General features: G+C 49.2%; 1 protein-coding gene across 1 annotated transcript in view; it reads right to left on the bottom strand.

Annotated features, from left to right (window-relative positions):
• SMG1 (SMG1 nonsense mediated mRNA decay associated PI3K related kinase) overlaps window positions 1–27,200 on the bottom strand; it is a 1,828,328-nt gene that overhangs the window by 1,299,050 nt on the left and 502,078 nt on the right. Inside the window, exon 22 of the mRNA XM_086940872.1 lies at window positions 14,580–14,741. Coding sequence (XP_086796998.1) covers window positions 14,580–14,741 — 162 coding nt within the window. The remainder of the gene's footprint in view (window positions 1–14,579; window positions 14,742–27,200) is intronic.

Below are 27,200 nucleotides of genomic sequence, written 5' to 3'. Positions count from 1 at the left end.
TTACCTCTAAACTATCCACTCGGAAATACATACATAATTGATGCGAACTCCGTTCCGTTTGCTCAAATCCCTGGAGTGGGGGATAGAGTAATTCCAAACACGAACCGGAGAGTCTTCTTGATTCAAGTAGCACACATGGGATTGGGTCTGAGGCACCAAGAGATCCTGAAATCTCTAATAGAATTGCAATCACGATACTGGTGGCCGGGAAAGAGCGTGCAAGTGTATAACTTTGCAATGGAGTGTTAGGACTGCAATAGAGGTCGCAGTTATGAACCGGACCAGCTATCTGACTCAAGCACAATAAGACCAGCCCAGACACCTTTATTAGACAGCATTAGACTATCTACACGCAGGCGTCCGACCGGAGAAATGCAATCCCATAAATATTAAGACGAGATTCATTTGGATGTGGCCCCAGCGCTCGGCTGACGCCAGAACTGTTATAAAAGATTTGCAAGTCTTTATCGGCACATACGCAATTGGCATGCAACATTCTGACCAGGGTCCAGCGTTTAGCTCTCGAGCTTACAAGGAGGCCATGACCAGCTTGGGCATTGCATTGCATTGCGGTACTCTAGTCCATTCCATCCTGAGGGAAATGCGGTAGTGGAGAGAATAAAACGTGACAAAGCCATCTATAACAGCGAGGGTATTCGGTTCGGGTGATGGGTGGGTAAAACATCTAATAAGTGTCCAACGTAGTCTTAACAATCTGCCAAGAAATTGTCTGGGTGGAATCATTCCGTATGAACTTTTGTTTGGTAAAAGAATGATTATCGAAGACCTCGATTGTCAGACTTCAGTGGTGGAACAAAAAGCTTTTGATATCAAAGATCGTTTAGCTGTTTTACAGGACTTGAATGAAACAAGAAGAAGTCTAAGTAACACAAAGCTAAAGCTAACGGCCACTGAAGAGAAACCACCTGTCTCAGCAAGACCTGTCTGGATTCCAAAGATTGGGGATCTGGTTAGAGAAAAGATCGCAGTGAAGAAGGAATTTGGGCCTTCTTACAGAAAAGCAGTACCTGTTTTAGCTATCAGCGGAACAAGATCAGTCGTACTACCGCCCCTTGCTGGTAAAAAGAAGAACAGAGTTGTATCAATCGACCTGGTAAAACCACAACCATGTGGCCAATAATAAGTAGTAGGCCCAGTGGACTCCCAAGATGTAGCAGAAGACCAAACCTTGCTACAATCCAAGAGGTTCAAACTGAGAGACTAATCACATTCGATAAACCTGCAGTGAATAAAAAAGGACTATGCAATAAAGCCATGGAACTTGTGCCTCTTGAAACCCAAATTGCAACAGTTCGTCAAGAAACACCTGTCTACAATGATGTAGCCTCGGACTATATTAATATGACAAAGGAAGAAGCAAATCCAAAGATTAATAACAATCCTGATTCCATCCAAACAATTGACAGAACTGCATTTGGCTATTTCATCAATTTCGATGACTTTTCTGATGATCTAAGTGAAAATGGAGACAAGCCAGCAAACAAGACTTTCAAAGACAAAATTACAGAACTCTTTCATCAACTTGGAGAAACATATCTGATTTCACCGTGGATTGAATTGTGGATTGTGTTAGGTGTACTATTCCTCCTGCTCTGGCTCATCTTAGTTTTAAGCTTAGGAAGAATGATTGATGGAAAATACAGTACAATGGACACAGCAAGTCAGAACATCAACTTGGTTCTAAAACCTCACAGATCTCCTCACATTGAAAAAAGAGAACTATCAACAGTGAACATCACAGCCATTCCTATACCTGGTGGTGTAGCATGGGACAATACTGATTACGAAATCTATGGCCCGGTTGAACTCTTGAAATATCCACACCAGTTCAAGATTTCTTCAAGTGACTTTGTATCACCTAGTACTTTCTCTGATGATTGGGACTTTGAAAATATTAATAATATGATGTCAGATTTAGAAATGTCAGCAAAATTTACAAAACATGATTATTTACAAAACTTGAGCCTAGTACGTGGGAAGGAGTAGATGAGTTACAGTTTTTGCCAAGAATCTGAATCAATAATTCTCTGTGGGTCTAATCAGCTCCGTACCTTGGTTATAGAATGAAGGAGGTCTTGTATCTCTCTCTCAGGACTCGATCTCCCAGCAACCCGTAAGGGTGACCGGAAAACACTGGCGCTGGATTTCTCAGCAGGAAAGACAGCGTCTCTCTCAGTAAGTCAGCAGGGAGGGTCGGCTTCCTTCGGCACTCGCATCAGCAGGGCGTCGGGCAAGTAGATAGCCGATCTGCTCCAAACCACCGCGTGTTGCTTAAGGCAGATGCTGGTATATTTATACCTGGAAGGTGCAGAGTTTGACGTAAGGTTGGACATAATACGTCACTAAGAACTCGCAGTTCTTTCAGGACTCCAGGAGTTCTAGGACAAATCAATACAGAAGCAGGGGGAATTCCCGGGCTGCTGGAGGCTTGGTTTGTTTAAGAACACTTTGTGCTTTCAGAAGTCTATGGGAGTAGCCTTGCCGTATTTGGACTGCATTGGCTATGTCTTAATATGGGTATGATTCTTATGCCTGTATAAGGGATATGATTTGATATAACCACATAAGGGCATGAAATCGGGAATATCAACTAGAGTCCTAGAATCATCTACAACACAGGTGTCGTCTGTGTTGTCAAGGAGGGTCCTTGGGCACTGGATTTCAGGTTAAAATTGCAGGGGGGACGTCCTCAGGGTCTTTGTCCACTCGGGTACAGGTCGGGCTCGGCAGGTGCAGAGTGGGCTGGATTTGGGTTTCCTGGCTGGCACAAGGGGTATTGCTTTTTGAGCAGAACCACTGCTCCTGGGACTTTAAGAGGTTCAAGGCAGGCAGGTCCTCAGGGGATTTCAAGGTTGCTGTCCACAGGAGACGCCGGGATTTAGCAGGAGCAGGTTCAAGGACCAATAGGCCGGTAGGGCAGGGGTCAGTTGGTGTTGTCCTCTTGTTAGGAGCTGCACGGCAGGTCTTCTTCTTGATCTTCTTTCTTATAATATTCAAATCCAGATCTGAGGAAGGTAGGTTCAGTGTGCCCATAAATACTAAATTTAGGGGCGTTACAGGTAGGGTGAGGGCAGGGACCAATGGGTCCCTGTCCTGGGGTGAGTACACCCTCTATCCTGCCCCTCTCCTGTGGTAGGGGGGCAGGAGCCTATCGCCGATTGGGCAGGGCTCCCCATCCTCAAGATGACCGGAGCCCGGAGTTGTGCTTCACCTCGCCTCTCCCACCTGAGGGGTGGAGTTGGCACAGGCTGGCACACCCCCTTTCCTCACGTAGGGTTTCCCCGCCAGTCTTCCCGCCAGAGTGGAAGTCAGAACAGGTGGGGGCCAGTTGCTGGAGAAGCTCACAAAGGCGGCATGCCTTTGAAGCTTCCCCTGCCCATCCTGGGGGAGGAGGCTTGGCACCTCATCCCAGGATGTGCATTGTTGCAGGCCCAGGAGAGCGGGGGCTCTAGCAACATGTCTGCTGTGTGGTAAACTAGGTAGCCTCTCAGACAAGATGTGGATTGTAGGTTAGGTTTCAGGGGGCATCTCTAAGATGCCCTCTGTAGTGCATTTTACATTAAATCCCACACTGGCATCAGTGGTGGTTTAGTGTGCCGAGAAGTTTGATATCAAACTTGTCTCTCTTCAGTGTAGCCATTATGGTGCTGTGGAGTTCGTAATGACAATCTCCCAGCACCATATACTCTTAATGGCATCACTGCACGTACAGTGCCCAGAAATGGCCCTGGGTACTGTAGGGCTACAGGGCTCATGCACCTGTGCCACTACAATAAGTGCTGCAGCTCTTAGGGGTATTCTCTGGTCACTGTGCCCTGGGTATCTAGGGTACCATTTAGCAGGGGCTGACCAGTGGCCAGAGATACCAATTGGCTTAGGTTACAACACAGTTTTAGGGAAGGAACAGAGGACCGGGGTACCTGGTTGGCAGGAACCCAGGGCATACTCAAAGTACATTAGCCACTGAGCAAAAAGTGGGGGCATAATTTGAAAGAAAGATGGCACTTTCTCACACTTGTGCATCTGAAAGAGACACGTAAGTGATAGATTCCTTACCTTCGAATAGATACCCCAGCAATACCAACCCCGGTGGTGGGTCTGCGAACCAAGATGACACCAGAAAGTCACGGGGAACAGGACGGCCAAAGAGGCCGTCTCTATGGACTTGACTGTCAAGGCAGTAATGCTTGGTAAACGTGTGCAGCGAGGCCCACGTAGCTGCCTGACAGATGTTCTGCAAGAGAACACCGCGCCCCAAAGCAGCAGTGGCTGCCGTTGCCTGGGTTGAATGGGCACGCAGACCCACAGGAGGCTTCTTATTAGCCAATGAGTAACACGCTTCAATGCACATAACGACCCACCGAGAGATGGTCAGTTTGTGCACAGCCAAAAATGTTTTGGCACTCACGTACCCAACAAAAAGTTGTTCATCCACCCAGAACGGTTGTGTGCGCTTCAGATAGAACGAGAGCGCACGTTTTGGGTCCAGACGGTGAAGCCTCTTTTCCTCTTATGAAGGAGGCAAAAAGAAGGTGGGCAAAGTCATCATCTGCCTGATGTGGAAGGGCGTGACAACCTTTGGCACGAAAGAATACGGGTTCTTAAAACCCCTTTGCCTAGATGAACAGAGAGAAAAGGAGGTTCAGAAGAAAGAGCCTGGAGCTCACTCACTCTTCTGGCAGAGGTGATAGCTACCAGGAAAGCTGTCTTTAGAGTGAGAAGACGTAAGGGGCAGTTATGAAGCGGCTCACAGGGAGTGCACATCGGACAGGTCAAGACAAGATTTAAGTCCCATTGAGGCATTATGAAAGGCAAGGGATGAAACGTCACACAGCGGAGATGTGGGAATGGCGCCCCTTGCCAAAGCCCTCACTTTTGGGGAGGGATCCAGTTTGTATGCCCTGGAGTCTCAGAGACCCCTCTGAGAAAGTCCACAGCGTAAAGGGAGCCACACTCAGCTGAGGTGTAGGAATGAAACCATTTCCTCTGGGATCACAGCACACCGGACGTTGAACACTGTTTTTCCTCGTCTCCCAGTTGTTTTTCACCCTCCCCTTCCTCTTTCCCTCTTTCATTCTTTGTCTACCTCCCCTGCTTCTATCCCCTCTCCCCTGAATCTCTCCCCTTACCTGCTTTTTCCCTTACGTATGTTTTTAACGCATGTAACTAAGCTCCAGCAACTTGTAACTGTGCTCTGAAACTGTAACTTGTACCTATGTAATTTGTAACCATGCTCTAAAACCATGCTCGTCCTCATGTAAAGCGCTCTGATACCTCCGGGTCTAGCAAGCGCTATATAAAACTCTTCAAATAAATAAGTAAATAAGTGTGTGTAATGCCCTTCAGGAAGCAATTAACAGCCAGGGATTTAAAAACAAAAGGCTGATCTGGAAGCCTTAGAAAGGCAGAAATGGCAGAGAATTAACCCTTGATAGTGCTCAGAGCAGAGCCCTGCTGGGCTAAAGAGAAAAGGAACAGAAGGATCTCGGAAAGAGGGGCAGAAAGGGGATCCACAGCCTTTGCTGTGCACCATGCCATAAATTTGTTCCACCTGCAGGCGTATGCCATCTTAGTGGAGGGAAGCAAGGCTGCCAGAATAATATGGCAAAAACAACAGTTGATGGTCAGAATGCAGAATAATGTCATACATTCAACCCAGTACAGAGATCTGGGCCTAAATCCATTATTTTTTTGCACTCCACACCACCCCAGTTCAGACATGGCCATATGCAAATCAGCCTTGACCCTGTGCCTCATGGAACAGTCCAGCCCGAACTGCCAAGCCATGTCTTTCCTGGACCGGAATCAAGCATCCTAGGACAGGTTTCTGGCTATGAGCTGTCTTCAGCCAGGATAGCTTGACTCCAGTGGTGTGGAGAGCATGGGACTCACGTCTGCCAGAATAATATCACAGACTTCGGGAAGAAGGTCGAAAGCTGTCAACTGTCGCAGCTCAATTTCCACACATGGAGGTGAAGGCTGGACAGGTTCAGGTGGAGGACCGTCCCCTGCTGCTGTGACAGAAGATCCTCCCGAAAAGGCAGTCGGATCGGGGGATCGATCGCCATGCTGAGCAGCTCGAGATACCAGTATCTTCGTGCCCAATTCGGAGCCCTCAGGATGACTTGGGCCCGGTTGCGCCATATCATCTTCAGCATTTTGGGCAGAAGTGGTATAGGCGGAAAGGCGTACAACAGACCACAGCACCACTTATGACGATAAGCGTCGCCGAGCGAGTGCCACCTTGGAAATTCCAACACGCAGAACTGATTACATTGCGCGTTCTCTTCGGTGGTGAATAGATCTAACCAAGGCTCTCCCCACTGCAGAAAGAGTTCTTGCACCATGTCCGAGTACACACGCCATTTGTGATCCATTATGCACCGGCCTCCTGACATAGGGTCCACAACCCTACTCCGCCCTGTTTGTTGAAGTACCAGATGGTGGTGGTGTTGCCCGTGAACACATGCACTACTGTTTTCAGTGCAAGTCGGATCGCCCGAAGCTCCAAAAGGTTGATATGGAGTCGGGGCTCCGACGGAGACCAGAGGCCTCTGATCTCCGCCTCTCCCATGTGGCCCCATCCCAGGAGGGACGCATCAGTCATCACTGTGTGCTCCGGTTGGGGAAGGGAGAGGGATCTGCCGTTGACCCAATCACGATTCGTGAGCCACCACTGCAATTGCCGTGCAGTGCCCTCCGAGATCTGGACATGATCGGACAGGTTGCCCTGATGCTGTGCCCACTGGAACTGCAGGTCCCACTGCAGAACCCGCATATGCCATCTGGCAGTTGCACTAGCAGGATTCAGAAGGCCATTAGGCCCAGGGATAGAGGCTGAAAGATTGGAATCCTAGCCTGAATTTCCTGGACTCGCTGCTTGGGAGGATAAACCCGAAATTGCGTCGAATTCAGACCTCTCCGATGAAGGGGAGCTACTGAGAGGGACTCGGTTGCAACTTCGGCAAGTTGATGGAGAACCCGAGCAAATGCAGGAGGTCGGCCGTAGTCTGTAGGTGGGAGACGACTGCCTGGGGCGAGCCTGCCTTCAACAACCAGTCGTCAAGATAGGGGAAGACTGGAACCCCTGATCTGCACAGATGAGCTGCGACCGCCATCACTTTCGTGAACAACCGAGGGGCACTGGTAAGGCTGAAAGGGAGCCCGGCAAACAAAGTGCTCTAGACCTACCGTGAACCGCAGTTAAAGCCGGTGGGTCGGCAGGACGGGGATATGAAAATAGGCGTCCTGCAAGTCCAACGCTACCATCCAGCCTCCAGGGTAGAGGGCAGCCAACATCTTTAACTTCTCCTTCCGGAGGAAGCGGTTGACGTTCCAGAGGTCTAAGATGGGACGCAGGCCCCCTTTCTCATTCTTGGGGACCAGAAAGTAGTGGGAATAACAACCTCGTCCTACTTCTGGCCCAGGAACACGCTCGATAGCCCCATTGGCCGAGAGGGCCGTGACTTCCTGGTGGAAGCGCAAAATGGTCCCCCGACATGCGGTGGAACTGAGGTGGCATGGCTAGAGGGGCAGACTCGAAGGGGAAGGAGTAGCCCCTTCGGACTACTTGCAGCACCCACCTGTCCGAGGTAACGGAACGCCAGTGGGGAAGGTGATGGCAAATCCTGCCACCCACCAGTGTGGGTTGTGCCCCAAAGCTCGGACTAGGAAGGCTTTAAGGCAGATGCTGCCTTATGGTCCCCCGACATGCGGTAGAACTGAGGTGGCATGGCTAGAGGGGCAGACTCGAAGGGGAAGGAGTAGCCCCTTCAGACTATTTGCAGCACCCACCTGTCCGAGGTAACGGAACGCCAGTGGGGAAGGTGATGGCAAATCCTGCCACCCACCAGTGTGGGTTGTGCCCCAAAGCTCGGATTAGGAAGGCTTTAAGGCAGATGCTGCGGGAGCGGAGTTGGACTGACCCGCTCGCTGGCCCCCTGTCCCGCCACGCCGGGAACCGCAGGAGAGCAGAGGTTGGTTCTGCGCAGGCTTATGGCTGAACAAACGTGTCGGAGTGCCCCTTCCGTGACCACGAAAGGAACGAAAAGTAGACGTGGCCGGGCACGTGGTGGAGAGACTTAAGGACTTGGCCGGGAGTCTTTAAAACGCTCCAGCGCACTATCTGCCTTATCTCCAAACAGGCGAAAACCATCAAAGGGCATGTTCATAAGAGGACTTTGTACATCCCCTGAAAAACCAGTGGATCGCAACCAGGCGTGGTGACGGAGGGTCACTGTTGTGGAAATTGCCCTACCCAGTGAGTCTGCGGTGTCCAGTCCAAACCTGATGGCGAACTTTGCTGCATATTTCCCTTCAGCAACAGCTTAGAAAAGCACTGTCCGAACCTCCTCCTGACACGGAGACTGCACCTGCGCAACCGTGTCTCACAAAATATGGGAATAGCGCCCAAGAGGCATGCGGTGTTCACTGACCGGAGGCTTAAGCTAGCAGATAAAAACAGTTTCTTGCAGAACTGTTCCAGCTTCTTGGTTTCCTCATCCGGCGGAGCGGTAGGGAATGCGCTTTGGGAAGTGGAGGCCTAGATGACCAGGCTTTCCGGGGTTGGGGGGCGGACAGAAAAGCAGGGTCACCCGGAGCCGGGCGATGGCGCCTGGCCACATTCTTATCCACTGGGACTCCCAAGACTGGCTAAACCAGGTGCCCATCAAGGCGTTAGAGACTTATTGAACAGCTGCAGGGGCTCCAAACAGCTTGATGCCAGCTGAAGCACTTCAGTGAAGATATTTGTCTTGAGGGTCACTGTAGGCAGGTCAAGGGCCTCAGGTGCTCTACGGAGCACCACAGTGTAAAGGGAGAGGTCAGGGCCACCGGCATCCTCTAGTTCTTCCGTCCATTCCTGTTCGACCCACACTGCGGTGCAAGAGGATCCTCAGACCCCTCCCAGTCGTCTCCTTTCTCCACTGCCTATGGAACAGGCGGCAGAGGTGGGGAGGGACAGGGGAATACAAATTGTCGAACGGCGGCGGTCTGGCTCCGTGTCCCAATTAGGATCCCAAACCAGGGGCAAAATTGTCTGGAAAACCGGGCAAAGACGGTGGTGGAATGAACTGAACCCACTGCGGTGTCGGAATCGGAACTGCAGGTGGCGCCAGGGGCAGAGCTGCCGGGGGAGGTCCCTGTGGCGCCGGAGCCGGTGGCAGGGGAGGGCTCTCAACTAAGACTGCGGGCCCGAAGGCGCGCTGGCGGGAGCCCCAGGCCTGAAAAGGCAGTACATGGCTGCAAGAAAATAAATCTTGCACCTGGGCAGGAGTCGCAGACGGACCCGGATAGGGTGGGTAGGTCGCGGGACTCAAAGGCTCCAAAGGAACCGCGGGGTGGTACCCCCGGCCCCCTCGTCCGCATCCAGAGACCGACAGGGGAACGTAGGAGAGCGGAAACACTTCTTCGTCTACTTCTTATGACATCTCTTACCCGATTCCAAGTGTGAAGACTTCGACCCCGAGGAGCGATGACGGCTCCGCAAACGGGCCCTCGATCGACCCCTGGACCTTGAACGGCGTGGATATGACTGCCAGGCCTCTAGCAGCTCACAGACCCACTCCCATAAGGCCTTCGGAGCCATGGCCAGACAATCGGAACATGACCGGGAGTCATGGTCGCGCTCCAGACAGAGACAGACACCATGGGGGTCGGCCACCGACATCGTACGGCGACAGGCCCCGCGGGATTTAAACCCAGGCATCACTACGTGGCACCAGGAGTCAAAGACTCAAAAGAAGGGGGAGACAAAAAGTCTCAAAAGTATAGTCAAAAAGTGACTAGGGTACGTGCTCTAACCAGATCTGCGCTTACTGGCGCGGAAAAAGAAAGAACTGATGTCAGAGCGCATGGGTGGCGCCTAAGTAGTATCCGTGACATCATCTCGGCGCCTACGCCAGCGACGGACGGGGAGCCGCACAACGCCGCCTTCAAACACACAGGGGTACTGCTGACGAAAACTTTCTGGATCCAGTCTGACGCCTGGGGATATTTTAATGTAAGGAATCTATCACTAACGTGTCTCTTTCATATCACCTGTTCAGATGGATTATTATAATCCGGAAGCATTTTTAGTTTTTATTTCAGCATGCAAGGAAGAGTTCAGTCTGGAGTGTTTCCTTGTATTTTTGTTTGGCTTGCCAAACAGTTTTTTTGTACTGGCTGAGCAGAGTTTAGACTTCGGTAAGCAGGGTGTAATTTGACCGCGATTCGAGTCATGGTAACTTTCTGTTCAATGTTCTTTTCTGCGTCCTTAGGTCTTTTGTGAACCATGCTTTAGTAACTGTGAGCTTTGCAGATGAGGTGCCTTGTTGGCTACTGACCAAAGCAGAAAGTAATCTTTTGTGCGAGGAGTTCCCAGTCATCAACTGTATTGATTAGGGCCTTGCCCAGGTTAGGTGTTTGTATTTTGGAGTTACTATACTGTATGGCAACTTCCAAGCTCCATTTGACCCGTCTCCAGTTGTGTTGCGGGTCTTTTGAGCCAATAAGGCTTAAGGTGGTATGTGCACTGATGGGAGTTTTTTATGGACCAGACCTGTGGCATATGGCCACTTTCAGAGCGTGGAATGATGGAGTAAGAGGTAATTGTGTTAAAAAGGGTCGTTGAGCAGAAAGTGTAATCAAGCACTGCTAATCTTTTCGGGCTGTGATGGGTAGGGCAAGTGAGTTAGTCTTCCGAGAAAAACCCATTCAATGCTCGCTATCACAAGGCCTCTAAGGCTGCTAACAGAGTGCGTCCGATAGAATTTGTTCTTTATGGCCTTAAGACCGGAGATGGGATCAGCCACTGAGTGTCAGCTCTTTTTTCCTGCGATGCTGAGAAAAAGATTATCTAGCAGATTTAGATTAAAGTCTTCGGTTAGGAGAAGGTGAGTGTTCCATGGTTAACATTTAATGATGGCGATCAGGTGCGCTAATTTCTTCACCCTGTCCTGCATCCCAAAAGATGTTGGATTTGGATACACGTTCTACCCAAAGGCAGTAAGTGAGACACTCATTAAAGAAATCCAACACCAATTTACAAGAACAATTACTTTTATATGAATTTAGATACCAAGATCATCAGAATCCGGTAAGTACTTTCTGAGTTATGAATTTTTACAGTTTTTTAAAATGGACATAGTGCAATTTCTGAAGCAAAAATGGAGGAAAAACATGTACTGCATACAAGTACTTCACATCACCTTATGGGACCAGTCTCCTGGACTTAGGGTAAGTATAGGGCAAGGTACAAGGGAGCACCAACAGGTCACCTCGGGCAGCACTAGAGCGGCTGGGTGTAGAGGTGCTTTTCAGCATCAGGTGCCCAATGTTATCCTATGGGGGGAAAACATGTACAGCATTCAAGCACTTCACATTAACTTATGGGAAGAATCTCCTGGACTTAAGGCAAGTATGGGGCAAGGTCTAAGGCCACGCCAACAGGTCAACTCGGGAGGCACTAGGGTGTCTTGGTGCAGACGTGTTACTGCATCAGATGTCCCATTCACTTTAATAGGGAAAGGTCTGGTTGTAAAGAGGCTGGGACTGAGAGACCAGTCAAGTTGAACGAACAAGGGGGCTCAGGTCTCACAATGCTCGGGGACGTGGGGACACCTTTGGTCCTCTTCTCCTGGGACCAGTGCTGCCAGGGGCAGAGGTGTTCTGAGGCATCTGATTTTTCTCACTGGAGACACCTACGGTTGGGGGGGGCCTGCATAAAGAGGTGGTTGTGAGTGCACTCTGACAAACCCTAGGGGGGCTTGGACTCTACAGGATCAGGGACCACACTGGCACCGTTGGCCTACTCCAATCGGGCTAGTTTGCATGGGATCAATCGTGCTTTCCAGTGTCGGGTTTGCAGCAGTCCGGAGTCCTCACAGTTCTTTTGGAGTGACCGTAGGCTGCAGGTAAGCAGATCCGCTACTCCACGGGAGTTCCTAGGTCTTTGTTGAAGGCAGGCGGTCCTCCCAGGCTTTTGGAGGTACAGCAGCTGCAGAATGAGACTACTTTAGTGCAATCTGGCTGGAACAGCAGACAGGTGAGCAGGGTTGGTTCCAAGTCAGCTGCTTCTTCACAGTTCATGCTTATTGTGGCTCTTTGGTGTCTTTCTTAGGTCGGCAGGATTCTGATTTCCTGGCACCAGGGGCTCGGATTCTGATTTCCTGGCCCCAGTGGCTCCCCTAAAACTAGATTTAGGGGTGTTAGGGGAGTCTTGTGAAGTAGCCAAAGGGCTACTTAACCCTGGGGGTCACTACCACCCCTATATTTCCACTTCCTGTGAGAAGTGAGCATAACCCTGTCCTAAAGTTCCTAATTCTGCCATCAGCAAGAAGACAGACTTTTAAATTTCGTATCCACATCAGGTAGCCTACCTTACGGGTGGAAATGCACCTCAGACTACTCATTATCCCACCTGTCCAGGTGTTAACTGGGCCCTGGTCAGGGGGTTTGGCATCCCCTCACCTTTGAGGGAACCCAGATTCGCATATCAAAGGCGGTGTGGTCTTCGAAGCTCCCTGATTTGGAATGATAATTTACCGGCCTTCATGGAGGAGGTGTAAAATACTCCCTCCAGAGCAGGCCTTGTTCCTGACTTCCTAAAAGCGTGGACTCCCACCCCTGGGGGTCAGAATCTAGTCTGTGGTGGCAAACTGGACGGACCAGTCAGCGAGCACACTAGAGGGCTGGGAGGTTTCAGGAGGTACCTTTAATGCACCCTCTGGGTGCATGTATTAAGAGATCCATTATAGGAATCTGCGTGGTTTTATTAATAGGAGGTGTTTGATACCAAACACCATAAGTTTCAGTGAAGCCATTATGTAGCTGGGGTACTGACCAGTGCCCAAAAAATATTTTAAGATTGAGTCCCTGCTCACTTGTAATGTCTAGTAATTGAAATAGACATCACAGGGGCATATCTCCTCATGCAGATATGTCCTTACATAAAATATAATGCACCCGGCCTTACGGCTCAAAGACCTGCTGCAGGGGCGACTTACCTATATTAGAGGCAGTGACATTGGCATGGCACACAGGAGTAGGTCATGTTTTCACTCATTGTTTGCACCACGCCATGCAACCTGCAATGGCAGTCTGTGTGAAATTTGTGTGTGGGTCCCTAAGGGTGGCATAAGATAAGCTGCAGCCCTTTGGGTCACTCTTTAGCACTTATGCCCTAGATAACTGGGGAACAATTTACTAGGGACTTAAAGGGCTGCTAAAGTCGTTAGCCAACTGTAGCACAATTAGACAACACCTTGTTTTGGGGAAGGAGCTCTGGTACGGAGGTCTGGTTAGCAGGCCATTGTGCATGGTCAGTCGAAAATCACATCTAGTAGTTACAAAAGGGGGCAAACTGTGGGGTGATAACTGCAACAAAAGCTCAGCTTCCAACAATTGCTATCTGTCAATTTCACCATTCAAATGCAACTCTTCTCCTTGCTTCCTAACCAATCAGCGAAAGAAAGAATCTGAGGACGGCGACTATGTACTGTGGGATTAGGCTAGATATATTAGGAAGTCATGTTGGCTCAACCTATAATCAAAGTCTGAAAAGAAAACAATTTCTAGACTATTTCCAGAAAAAAACACCAAATCTCAGAATAATGCACAACATGTTAATCTAGATCATGCTCTGGCTACTAAATTATGTTTTTTCCAAGTGTACACTACCACAGTTGTACACATTTTTTCATTAATTCTCAGTAAAACACAGTTTAGCAAAGATCACACTTTTAAAGGAAGAGGTTCTGTCTTTTTTTTTGCTAAACAAATCACTCCACAAAGTGGCACTGGGAGTAATGTTGGAAGTAGCATCATAGAAATGCAAACAAGCCCATGAGAATCAGTGTGGGGAAAACATATCCTGCTCTGCTACAGTAGCAGCTTCATTAGTGACCAATCAGTACATGGGTCGTAGTCATTTGGGTCAAGAGGTATAGCATTATTGTCGGTGACAATCATGCCATGTGTCCCACAGGTGAAGAAAACTCATGGAGCCACGAGCAAAGAATAATAAAAAATAAAATAAATGAAGTCATGACTTTTCTTGATGCAATCAAAGCACACTTGAGGGGAACATGCAACCTCAAAGTGCACTAAAAAGTGTAACATTTAGAGAACTGGTGAAGCAGAATGACCTTAATATTTTAATATACATGTACACTAAAGGTGTCTGGCTTAAAAGTACTATGAAAAAGGGGTTCATTATTCAATTTACTGTTTCTCAATTCATTGCACTTTAAGGATGAAAAGCTGAGTTGGTTTAGCCGCGAATTAAACTTGTGACGAATAGGCCTCATCTAATTGTCAATAGAAAGCACACAACTGACTGAGGCACAAGTGGACAGTCATTCTGAAGAATCAAATGCAATCCAATCTTAGGCCTCAAGATATTTTCAAAAATGCTATTAGAAAACATTTTATCGGAAGCAAGCTGCAAGTACATGTATTCTGTCACTCATTAACTGAAAACTACATTGAAATTAATTCACAATAAACATGATAAACAGTATTCCCTGCACAAATAGATTTTTTACAACTACAATTAATTATTTGAATAAAATTCAAACCTGGGATGGACTATTTTTCATTTCTGCAAGTAAATCAAAGCCGTGCCTGACTGTTACTGCAGGTTGACCAGCCAAAAGTCCAACACGCATGATAGCAATTCGAATCCTTGTCAGCCAGTCCTGACATGTCTGCCGGTTGGTATAGAAAAACGTCCGTATGACCTTAATGGGGAAAACATTTGACACCATTTAAATAATCATCATTACAAAAATACAAATAAGCATACAAACAATGCAAAATCAGCAATGCTAGAAGATGCAATTACATTTCACAACTAAGGTTGGGAATCAAAAATAGTTTCAGGTAAACCAATAAGATAAGAAACAATAATTGAAATTAACCAGGTTTAAAGCGGAGTGTCACTTCGGTGCAATGTAAAACTTACCAGTTTGTGTCAATGCCAGGGTTAAAATAGCACCCTTCTCACCTATTTTTTATATACTTGAGCCTTGATCTTCAAGTATTGAGACACTGTTAAATAGCAAGTTCTTTATGTTTCGAAGATTTTATATAGTACTAAAAAAGAACTTACTTTAATTCATTAACAATCTTCCTGCACAGTAAAATGCCCCTTTAGGTGTTCCAGCAGGTTTGGAACCAACAGAAACACTAAGTCCTAAAGAACATGGGTGTATCATCTAACAAGCAGGAAGCAAACACTGTCACATCATCTAGCTTCTTTGAATTACGAGCCACTGGAGCTTCAGCAAAATCTGTCGGGGGTAAGTGTAGTCTCTGTCTCTCCTACACAGCTAAGACAGCCTATAAAAGGGCATCTTTAAATGGTGGGCAAAGGCTGGAGTTTTTCTCAATAAGAATGTTAAATCTAGTTTCCACAAAGGGTAGCTTAAACGCTTCTGACAAGTTTCTGATCACAGCACAGTTGGAAACGAACTCGGGGGTGGTCCTGAAGGACTCAAGACCACGAATTCTAGGGAAGTATCTATTAAATTGGCTTGACGGTTCTTAGTAAACGTCCGTGCAGGAAGCTGGCTCTTTATATGATTTATCAAAATGAGATACATCATGTAAAAAGTCCAGAGGTTCCCTTATGAGTGGACGGCGCCTTGCTATGGCAATCCCAAAGTTCTCGGATAGGGGCTAGTGCGGTCGACAAGCCTTAGGCTTAACAGAGAAGAATGCAAGACATCTGAAAATACACGTAATGGTCAATGAAGGACACTGACTCAAGAAAGAGATCCACACCAAATTATAAAAATATCAAGCATCTTTATATATGTTTACGCAATACAAACAAATCGTTCAGGTAAGTATGTTTTTAACGAGAAATGCTTTACAGTTAAAAAAAAAGGTGACAGTGCAATTTCGGAGTTCTGCAATGTTAACCTAACAAAGGAAAATCAAATGCAGTTTACCAGTTCTTGTCAGCGACTTTCAGGACCAGTTTCTTGGGTCAAAGGTAAGTACAGGGCCATGTCAAAGGCAGCACTATCAGGTCACCTCCAGAGGCACTAGGGCAGCTGGGTGCAGTGGTGCTAACAGCATCGGGTGCCCAAGGCAAATCAATAGGAATTGGTCAGTCACAAAGAGGCTGCAGGAGGGAACTGAGGGCAATCCAGTGAAACCAGTGGGTGGCTTTGGATCTTGTGATGCTGGGGGACGTGGGGACACCTTTGATCTCCTCTGGGCATCTGGGTGCAGAGGTTCTTTCCGGTGTCTGGTTTCTCTATTCGGCAACACTCGTGGATGAGGGGTCCTGCCACCAGAGGCTGCAGGCGACATTGGAGAGTTCAGGAGGAGACCCTGCACAGTGGACTCTGTACCTTGAGGGCTTGGGAACCACATACACACACCGTAGGTCACTTCAATATAAGCTTGGGGGCTAAGGGTCAGTGGTGCTTGGCAGCGCTGAGATTTGGCGGGCTGGAGTCCTCTTGATCCTTCTTTTGTTGTCTGCAGGATGCAGTTCTGCTGCCCTCTGGAGGCCTTGGTTCCTGGGTGAAGGCTGGCAGATTTCCTGGGTTTCGGAGACCCAGCAGGTTCATGAAAAGTCGATTTAAAGTGCAGCTTCCTCTCCTGTGAGGTGAGCCAGATTTCGCCTTTCAAAAGACGGCAGCTCTTTTAAGCTTGTCGGCCTAGGAAGGCTAATCAGCAGGTCCTCCAGACAGGCTTTTGTTCTGGGTCTCTTGAGAGCAAAAGGCTCCCACCCTAGGAGGTCATAACAGTGTCTCGGGTGACAGTCTAGCAGAAACCAGTCATGGAGGACACCAGAGGCTGGTATCTATTCAGGGAGCACTTCTGGGTACATGTCTAGGTAAATCCATCACTGGAATCAGTGAGGGTTTAGCAATACAGATAGCAAACATCTCCTTCAGTAAAGCAATCATGTAGCTGGGGTACTCGTTTTCACCAGTGTCCAGCACGTTTTAAAATGGCTTCTATGGTCACTTGCATTGGCAGTAACAGAACTGAGAACCAGCAGAGGGGCATATCTGCTCATGCAGGTATATCCTCATACACAATAGTCAGCACCCTTCCTTTGTGCTGTCAGGCCTGTTGTAGGGGTGACTTACACATATTAAATGCAGTGGTAGGGGACATGCCACAAAGGATGTGTAACATGCTGTGTTTTCACTTTTGTCTGCACCAGGAAAAACAGCCTGCAATGGTAGCCTTGCATGTGCTTGTTGAGGGGTCCCTTAGGGTTGCACAGTTTCTGATGCTGCCCTTACGGACCCTCTTTCAGTACCCCAGGGTCTAGGTACCAGGGTACCACTTACTAGTGACTTACAGAGGGGTTTAAAGGTTTCGTCAATTGAGGGAAACAATTGTACAGTTTTGGGAAAGACCTCTGGCACTGGGGACCTGGTTAGAAGGAACCAAAGTCAAAATCACATCAGTTGCAAGGAAAAAAGTGGGGGTTACCATGTCAAAAAGGGCTACTTTAATAAAATCAGCATACACTTAGTGGCTCACCCACCATGTGAGAAAGTGCCTCTTTTGACTTGGTTAGCTCCATCTTTTTACCTGAACATTGATGTGGTTTCAATTGTAGCACACAGGGTCCCTGCTAATCGAGTCCCCTGCTTCTTCCCTAAAAACGATTCGACAATTGGCCCATCAGGACCCCGTTAAAAGTTCCTAGTAAAAGGGACCTGGGAATAATGGACATTGGGCCTGAAAAGTTTGCACCTAGACCAGGCAGATTGCCACTACAGCATGCATGGTTTAGTGCAGAAAATATGACAACGTCGACATGGCACACTGCCTGTGTGCCATGCCAACTAGCATGGCCTGAGATATAGCTAAGTCGCCCTCTAGCTAGCCTTACCAGCCCTAAGGCAGGGTGCACTATATCACAGGTGTGGGCTTATCTGCATGAGCAGATATGCACCTAAAATAATGGGGTGTATTCATTAATGTTGCTAGTGCTGTGGAAGCCATAGTGAGTACATTGTCAGGAAACTCAACAACTTGAGTTCCACAGCATCATAGTGGCTTCACTGAGCACAGGAGTGTTTAGTACCATAGCACAAGTTACTACTTGTGTAACGATATATCTGTAAGAGACCTTAGTTAGTGATAGATTCCTTACCTTAGAATATTCCCCAGGCGTCAGACTGGATCCAGAAAGTTTTGCTTAGCAGTACCCCTGCGCGTCTGTAGGTGGCATCGCACGGCTCCGCGTCCGTCACTGGCGTTGTGAGCTCCAAGATGACGTCACGAAGACTACTTAGGCGCCACCCATGCGCGCTGACGTCCGTTCTGTACACGACTTTCCACGCAGAGCCATGCAAGATACTGACCATTGGTGCGTAAAAGTAGGGCACTAAAAGGGGATGACCTTAACCCTAGTAATCAGTTCGCAGAGTGGGGAGGATGGGTGGGGCAGTAAGCCATCTATCACTAACTAATGTCTCTCACAGATATATTGTTACACAAGTAGTAACTTGTACATCTGAAAGAGACACGTTAGTGATAGATTCATTACCTTAGAATAGGTACCCCAGCAATACCAACCCCAGTGGTGGGTATACATTCAAGATTACACCAGAAAGTCACAGAGCACAGAAAGGCCAAAGAAGCCGGCTCTCCAGAACTGACTGTCAAGGCAGTAATGCGTGGAGGCCCACATAGCTGCCTGACAAAATTCCTGCAAGGTAATGTAGCGTCCCAAGGCAGTAGTGGCTGTAGTTGCCCTGGTCGAATGGGCAGGCAGCCCCACAGCAGGCTCCTTCTTGGCCAAGGAGTAACATGCTTTGATGCACAGAACGACCCACTAGAAGATAGTCCATTTGTGCACAGCCCGACCTTTTTTGGCACCAATGTAACCAATAAAAAGCTGATCATCCACCCGGAACTGCTGTGTACGCTGCAGATAGAATGTTAACGCACATTTTGGGTCCAGACGGAAGGCCTCTTCTCTTCCCTTGAAGGATGCGGAGGCAGAAAGAAGGTGGGCAAAGTGATGGTCTGCCCGATGTGGAAGGGCGTGACAACCTCTGGCAGAAAAGAAGGACGGGTCCTTAAAACCACCTTGTCCAGATGAACAGAAAGGAAAGGAGGTTTGGAAGAAAGGGTCTGGAGCTCACTCACTCTTCTGGCAGAGGTGACAGCAACCAGGAAAGCAGTCTTTAGAGTGAGAAGAAGTAAGGGACAGTTATGAAGGGGCTCAAACGGAGCGCACATCAGAAAAGTCAAGACAAGATTTATGTCCCACTGAGGTATTATGAAGGGTACGGGTGGAAACATCTGCGTAATGCCCTTAAGAAAACGATTAACAACCGGGGATTTAAAAAGAGAAGGCTGATCTGGAAGGCGTAGAAAGGCGGAGATGGTCGAAAGATAACCTTTGATAGTGCCCAGAGCAGAGCCCTGCTGGGCCAAAGAGAGAAGGAACAGACGAACCTCAGAAAGAGGTGCAGAAAGGGGATCCCCAGACTTTGCTGTGCACCATGCCACAAATCTGTTCCACCTGCAGGCGTATACCGATTTTGTGGAGGGACGCCTGGCTGCCAGAATCACATTACAGACTTCAGGCGGCAAGTCAAATGGCCTCAACTGCCGCTGCTCAATCTCCACGCATGAGGTGGTGTAGGCAGAAAGGCGTACAAAAGACTGCAACTCCACTCACAACGAAAAGCGTCTCCGAGCGAGTGCCGCCTTGGAATTTCCAACGTGCAGAACTGATGACATTGCGCGTTCTCATCTGTGGCAAATAGATCTAACCAAGGCTCTCCCCCACTGCTGAAAGAGGCCTTGCGCCACGTCAGAGTTCAGATGCCATTCGTGATTCATCATGCACCAACGGCAGAGTTCGTCCGCCCTGGCGTTCAGGGAGCCTGCCAGGTGTTGAACCACCAGGGTCACGCCCTGATATTCCAGCCACTGCCAGAGGAGCAGAGTCTCCTGGCATAGAGTCCACGACCCCACCCCGCCCTGTTTGTTGCAGTACCACATGGCGGTGGTGTTGTCCGTGAACACCTGCACTACACTCCCCCTTATCAGAGGGGAAGAATGCCTTCTGGAGCTACGGGCGATTCGGCTTGCACTGAAGGTTGATGTGGAGCCGGGACTCCGCCGGAGACCAGAGGCCTCTGATCTCCGCCTCTCCCATGTGGATCCCCCAGAACTGGAGGGACGCGTCCGTCACAACTACGTGCTCTGGTAGGGAGAGGGATCTGCCGCTGACCCAATCGCGGTCCGTGAGCCACCACTGCAACTGTCTTGCAGTGCCCTCCGAGATCAAGACATGGTCGGACAAGTTGCCCTGATGCTAGGCCCACTGAAACTTCAGGTCCCACTGCAAAGCCCGCATCCGCCACCTGGCGTGATGCACCAGAAGGATGCAGGAGGCCATCAGCCCCAGAAGCCGCAGCGTCAACCTGACCGAGACTTGGGAGAACGGCTGAAAGATCCGAATCATAGCCTGAATATCCCGAACCCGCAGTTCGGGAGGATAAACCTGAAACTGCGCCAAGTCTAGAACCGCTCTGATGAAGAGGAGCTTCTGAGAGGGACACAGGTGTGACTTCGGCACATTGATGGAGAACCCCAGCAGATGCAGGAGGTCGGACGTAGTCTGGAGGTGGCTGACTACTGTCTAGGGCGAGCCCGCCTTCAACAATCAGTCGTCGAGGTAGGGAAAGACAAACCCCTAACCTACGCAGATGAGCTGCGACCACCGCCATTACTTTCGTGAACACCCGTGGGGCGCTGGTAAGGCTGAAGGGGAGCACGGTAAACTGAAAGTGCTCGTGGCCTACCGTGAACCGCAGATAGCGCCGGTGGGCCGGCAGGACGGGGATGTGAAAATAAGCGTCCTGCAAGTCCAACGCTACCATCCAGTCTCCCAGCTAAGACCTGAGCCAGTGTCAGCATCTTGAACTTCTCCTTCCGGAGGAAGCCGTTGACGTTCCGCAGGTCCAAGACAAGGCGCAGGTACCCTTTGCCCTTCTTAGGAACCAGAAAGTAGTGGGAGTAACAACCACACCCTACTTCTGGCCCAGGAACGCGCTTGATGGTCCTCTTGGCCAAGAGGGCCGTAACTTCCTCTTGCCGAAGATTCAAGTGATCCCCCGACACGCAGTGGTACTGCAGTGGCATGGCTGGAGGGGTCGCCTTGAGGGGGAGCGAGTAGCCCCGTCAGACGATTTGCAGCACCCACCTGTCCGAAGTGATGTCGCGTCAGTGGAGGTGGTGATGGCGAACCCTGCCACCCCACTGGCGTCACGCAGGCCTGAAAGCTCGGACTAGGAGGGCTTTGAGGCGGATGCTGCGGGGGTGGATGTGGACTTGCCTCGCTGTTGTCCCTGGGCACCGCCACAGCGGTTACCACGTCCACCACCGCGCTGGATGTTAGTCTGCGGCCCGTGGGTGGCAGGATGTGTGGGGGCGCCCCTTCCTTGTCCACGAAAGGAGCGAAAGGCAGCAGTTTGCTGGCGTGGGCAGACAGGCCCAAGGACTTGCCGTAGCCCTGGAGTCCTTAAAGCGTTCAAGCGCACGGTTTGCCTTGTCGCCAAAGAGGCGACTGCCATCAAACGGCATGTCCATAAGGGTGTTTTGGACATCAGCTGAAAAGTTGGCAGACCTCAGCCAGGAGTGGCGACAAATCGCCACCGTCGTTGCCATCGCTCTGCCTAGCGAGTCCGTTGTATCCAGGCCACACTGGATGGAATACCCTCTGCAAGGGCTTGGGCGAGGTTAATCCGGGCCTCCTCCGGACATTGTGGCAGTACGTCCGCGACCGTATCCCAAAGAGAGTGGGAATAACGGCCCAAGAGGCACGCGGTGTTAACTGACCGCAACCCCAAGCTCAGTGAGGAGAACATCTTCTTACCATACTGTTCGTACCTCTTGGATTCCCGATCGGGGGGAGCCGTCGGGAATGCGGTCTGAGAGTTAGAGGCCTGTATGACCAGGCTCTCGGGAGTGGGGTGGGTGGACAGGAAGCAAAGGTCACCTGGAGCCGGGCGGTGGCGTCTGGCCACGTTCCTATCTACAGGGGAACCTGTAGCGGGCCTGGACCAGGTGTCCAGAAGAACGTCAGACAAGGCCTCATTAAATGGCAACAGAGGCTTTGAAGAGCTTGCTTGCGGTTTAAGGACCTCAGTGTGGAGGTTAGTCCTCACGGCCGCGACGGGGAGTTCAAGGGATAAGGCCTTGGCCGCCCGCGTCAACACCACACTATAGGCATCCCTCTCCTCCGAAGCCACGGTAGGAGGGGAGACAAAACCAGTGTCTGGCGAAGTGTCCAAACCACTGGCATCCCCTAGCTCACCTGCCCAGTCCTGATAAGACTGGCACTCACGTGCCAGAGGGTTCTCAGACCCCTCCCAATCCGCTTCGCCACCCATCTCCTGGTACTCAGGGTCATACGATGGGGCCGGATCATAGAAAAAAAAAGTCTTCTCTCGACGTCTAATGCGGCGTCGAGCAGCGCCGCTTCGGCGTCGAAACCGGGTTGAGGGGGGGGACTGGGGATTTTCGTCGTTCGGGGACGACGTCGTTCGGGGACGGCACCCTAGGGGCCTGTGCCGGCGAGGTCGTAAGGTCGACCGGCGACGACCCGGATCCAGTGGGTCCCTGGGGCGTCGGGATCAAAGTCGCCAACAGCGCCCTGCAGCGCCAGGGCCGAAGCACCCGGCCTGCTTGGGCTCCCAGTCGGGACCGCGGGGCCCGAAAGCGCCGTGAGGAAGGCATCGATCTCCTCCGGCGTCGTGTTCTGCCCAGGGAACGGCGGGTATGGGGCAGGCCACGACGCCTGCTGCTCCGGCGGAGCCGCGTGGGCAGTGTCGCCCGAACCCCCGGCCGCGTTGCGTGAGCGTTTGGGGGAGTCAGAAGAGCGATGTCGTTTCTTCGACTTCTTGTGCCTCTTACCTGTGGACTTGGTGCCCGAGGAGTGGTGTCGACTCCCCGAGCTGTGATGACTTCTGCCCTCCGACCGGTCCCTCGACCTCCTTCCAGACCGGGACCTTGAACGGCACGGGCCGACTGCCGGAGCTCGAGGCGCTTGCGGGACTGCTCCCGCCTAGCATTCGACGTCAAGGCCCAGCAGTCGGGGCACGACTTGTCATCGTGGTCGGGCCCCAGGCAATGTAGACACCAGCGATGAGGGTCGGTAACCGACATCAGTCGGCTGCAGTCGACGCAGGGCTAGAACCCAGGCATCCCTACCGGCACCGGAGTCGTTCGACTTCGAAGAAAGATCAAAAATGAGCGAAAAAGTTGCCAAAAATTGACTAAGGGTACCACTTTTTCCGGATCGGCGCTTGCTGGCGCGGAAAAAAGAAGAACTGACGACAGTGCGCGAGGGGGGAGTCTTGAGTACTCCGGCGACGTCATCCCGGCGCGAACAACACAGACGACGGACGCAGAGCCGCAGACGATGCCTACCTACGCGCAAGGGTACTGCTACGCAAAAAGGTTCCGGATCCAGTCTGACGCCTGGGGATATTCTAAGGTAAGGAATCTAATACTAACCTGTTTCTTACAGATATAAACACTTTTTCAGGCCTCAAAGCAAACAAATTGGCCATTTTCATTAACTTTTACTCATACCCCAAATCTTGTGTTTAGGCCTCATGGAAGCACGAAATTCATTTTAAACAAGCTCATTTTAACTTCATTATTTAGATGAGCTCTGGCAGCTTTCTAAATATTTTTTCAACATACAGCTCACACTATGCATCATTAAGAGCTGAACCTCTACTGGAAAGTAGACATACCACGCAGGCTGGGGATAAGTATTAACTGTGCAATAAGGCTGAGTGCTTCATAACGCAAATAAGAGTTACCCAGCAAATGAAACTCAAATGCCTTGCAAGGTGGGAAGTTCTAATGTGCCTAGACATTTCAAATGTGTCAAGAAAAATGTGCAAAATGCATGGTGAGTCAGTGTGGATATTGGCTCGAAGAACAGACTGCAGAAAAGTCCCAAAACCCAACACCCCGATAAAAATATAGAAAGCAAGACAGTCGTTTATGGTGCTGCACATATACTTTCCTGGATTTTCCTTGTTGAGGCTGCTCTCTCAACAATTCACCACACACCCTTAGATATCCCATATTCTATGCTCCTGTCCCAAAGAGTTCTTAAAGGACTTTGCCTTCACCCACCCAAGGTAGATTTCTGCAAGCTAGAGTCGTCAGCCCAATTAGGGGCTCATCTGAACAATCTTTAACCCTAATAGCTCCAAAGGTACTGGCATTTCCATGTTCTGTTGGTTCCAAAGCCTAAAGTCGAGTCAGAGAAAACAGGTAAAGCTGGTGAATCCCTTCACATGCTTTGGCTACCCAGGGCATGGGGAAATTTCAAGGGTAACTTGTACCCAAGTTACTTCAAAATGGGTGCTGACCACTGTTATACAGGACCCTTTATCAAAATATTGGACACGGACTGTGAAGGAACCCTAAACTGGACTGTTGGCTAGACTGGGTGGGGCCCTTGCTTTGGTGACTGGAAACTCCGCTGCTGTGAATTCAAGCCACTGTCCAGTCTTACAAGGAGACTCACTGAAACAAAGAGTGAGATATATCATAACAAGTTACTGTATTGTATTACTTTTGTTTACCATCACTGCCCACTGACTGGAACATGAAGGGCCATTTGTAAACACTACAGTAACATACCAGAAGAGTCCCAAAGTGCCTAGATGCAACATGAGAAAAAACCCCATCGGATAACATCGGCTGCAGGGTAAATATAATAGAAAATGCTGGCCCTACCAGGTAAAGGCTATAAAAACCATTTGGTCATAACTTCGCTTCAGGAGGTGCAAGCAACTTCAGTTAAAATATAATGCAGTTATTTAGATGAAAATAATTATATTCTACTCTGAAGCAATAGCAAAGGCTAGAAGGAAAATGCTACTTACAGTATGCATCTGTTTTCTGGGCATGTAGAGCTGAATTCACTCATTGTGCATAGATCGCCATTTGGTGTTGGGCCAGGATGTTCGCACTTTGTTGTTGTACTGTAAAAGTCTATGGAAGTCACGTGATAGATGACTCCTCCTTTGGACCATAGTGAGCATGGGCATCGGCTCCATCTTCGGATTGTTTTTTCGCCAGTTAGGGAAATGATGGAGTTTTGTGAGAAACAGAAAAGATGCCCATGTATGCTGTATCTAAATAAAATAATACTGGAGCAGATAAAGGTAGCCGGGTGGGCGTGTGTGAATCTGCAGCTCAACATGCCAAGAATAGATGCCTGGGACGTCCACCAAGTAAGTAATATTTATTTGTACATGATTAATTAAAATCTTTACAAAAATATAAAATACCAGTAGCGACATTAAAAACCAAACTGTAATTAGGATTAAAAAGAATACTGCATTACTGTAAACAGATCAAAGATGTCCTCAGGTGCTAGTGAAGAACTTTAAACGATGTCAAGTCTTTTTTTTAATGAGTCAAAGAACTTCACGACCTGGCAGTTAAATTTTGTGTTGCGAGAGGTAAAGCATAGTATAACTGCCTGCCTACAGGTCCGTACAGCGTGTGACTTAAAGGATGGAAGCAGGAGATTGCGCCTCAGGTCCCTCAGTCTACGGCATATACCTATCACATGGGCAATATCCTCCATGCCAGACTTGCACAGGTGACACTGTTGCAAAACGGGTGGTCTCAACCAGGGGGGCAGGTGTGGCAATATCGGGATTACGCCTTCTTTGACTTGTATTTTCATACCTATGTTAAGGTATGCTTGTGACTGTGTTTTACCATATCCACCCAGGGTTGTCCATCCGTGCGCTCTGTTTGCTAAGACTTTCTTGTCTTCAATCGCAGAGATAATGCATGCTGATTTTTTTGCCAGTTTTTTTTTAAAAGACTGGAGGTCTGTAGACGTTTCCCAAGTGTCAGACAAACCTAGGACTTCAAGTGAGTCAAAAAGATAAACTCTATGCAGCGACGTGCGGTGCCGTAGTAGCTCAGCCCATATGTTGGCATTTAGGGAGTCGGCCTCTGCATTTATTTATTTATTTATTTTATTTGATTTATATAGCGCGTTATAACCCAGGGGTCTATAAGCGCATTGCAGATTTTGCGCCAGGATGCTACGTACGCACTCCGCCTTTCTAGAGTTTGTCTGATAATGACGAATTCCAAACGAATCTGGGCAGGGGAGACATATGTAGGAAGTTTGAAAATGGCCCTATTGGAGTTGGCTATGACTGTGTCCAGCAGTTCGGCATCCTTCCCATGAAGTGATTCACTCCCATACGTGAGAGTTGGTTGTAGTTTCGCACGCAAGATTTTAAGAAATGGTTTTAGTGTGAGATCAGGGAGTTTTGCCTTTAGAGATTTTAATGCCAGGTAAGTCATTGTGGCTTTCCCTCGGATGGAGTGGAGTTGAGGTCTAAAGTTGTTATTTGAATCCAAGAGGACACCCAGATATTTATATGAGGCTACCCTATCAAGTTTTTCTCCATTCAGGTACCAGCAAGGATTCAGTTTTTTCCTGTAATTGACCGTCATGGATTTTGACTTGCGAAGATTTATTTGGAGGGCGTTCTTTGCTGAGAAGGCAAAGTTGCGTTCAGGAGGTGCTGGAGGCCTACTTGGGAGCGGCTTATCAACACAAGGTCGTCGGCGTATAACAGATTTGAGAGGGTGATGTCCCCTAACTTGGGTGCGTGATTACGGCATTTCTCTAATTCTGCAGGCAGATCCGCTAAAAAGAGATTAAATAGGATGGGAGCTAGAAGGCAACCCTGTTTTAATCCCTTTGTCGTCCTGATCGGCTTCGAGACGTGTGTGCCAGCCCCAAGCTTGACTTTAATTCAGGTATTGGAGTGGAGCAGAATTAGGACGTCTAAGAGGCGCTTCGGAATGCCCCAGTTGTAGAGTTTCTGCCAAAGTTTGTTGCGATCCACGTGATCGAAAGCTGCAGTGTAATCGATAAATGTAAGGAATACAGGTGACTTAGCTACTTTTGCTGCACTTATCAGAAGGGACAGAGCCATGATGTTGGTAATGGTCCCTTGACCTTTGCAGAAACCAGTTTGATTGAGGGGAATGATGGCATTTTCGGAGGCCCATGATGATAATTCCTCCAGGATAAGTCCTGCAAAGTATTTTGCTTCAACGTCAAGCAAAGCAATAAGACGGTAACTATTTGGATGGCTCTTGTTCCCGTGTTTGTTAATAGTACTTAT

This window comes from Lissotriton vulgaris, chromosome 10 (genome assembly GCF_964263255.1).
Source record: "Lissotriton vulgaris chromosome 10, aLisVul1.2, whole genome shotgun sequence".
In the NCBI taxonomy this organism is placed as follows: domain Eukaryota; kingdom Metazoa; phylum Chordata; class Amphibia; order Caudata; family Salamandridae; genus Lissotriton; species Lissotriton vulgaris.
This window is presented reverse-complemented; position numbering and strand designations above follow the sequence as displayed.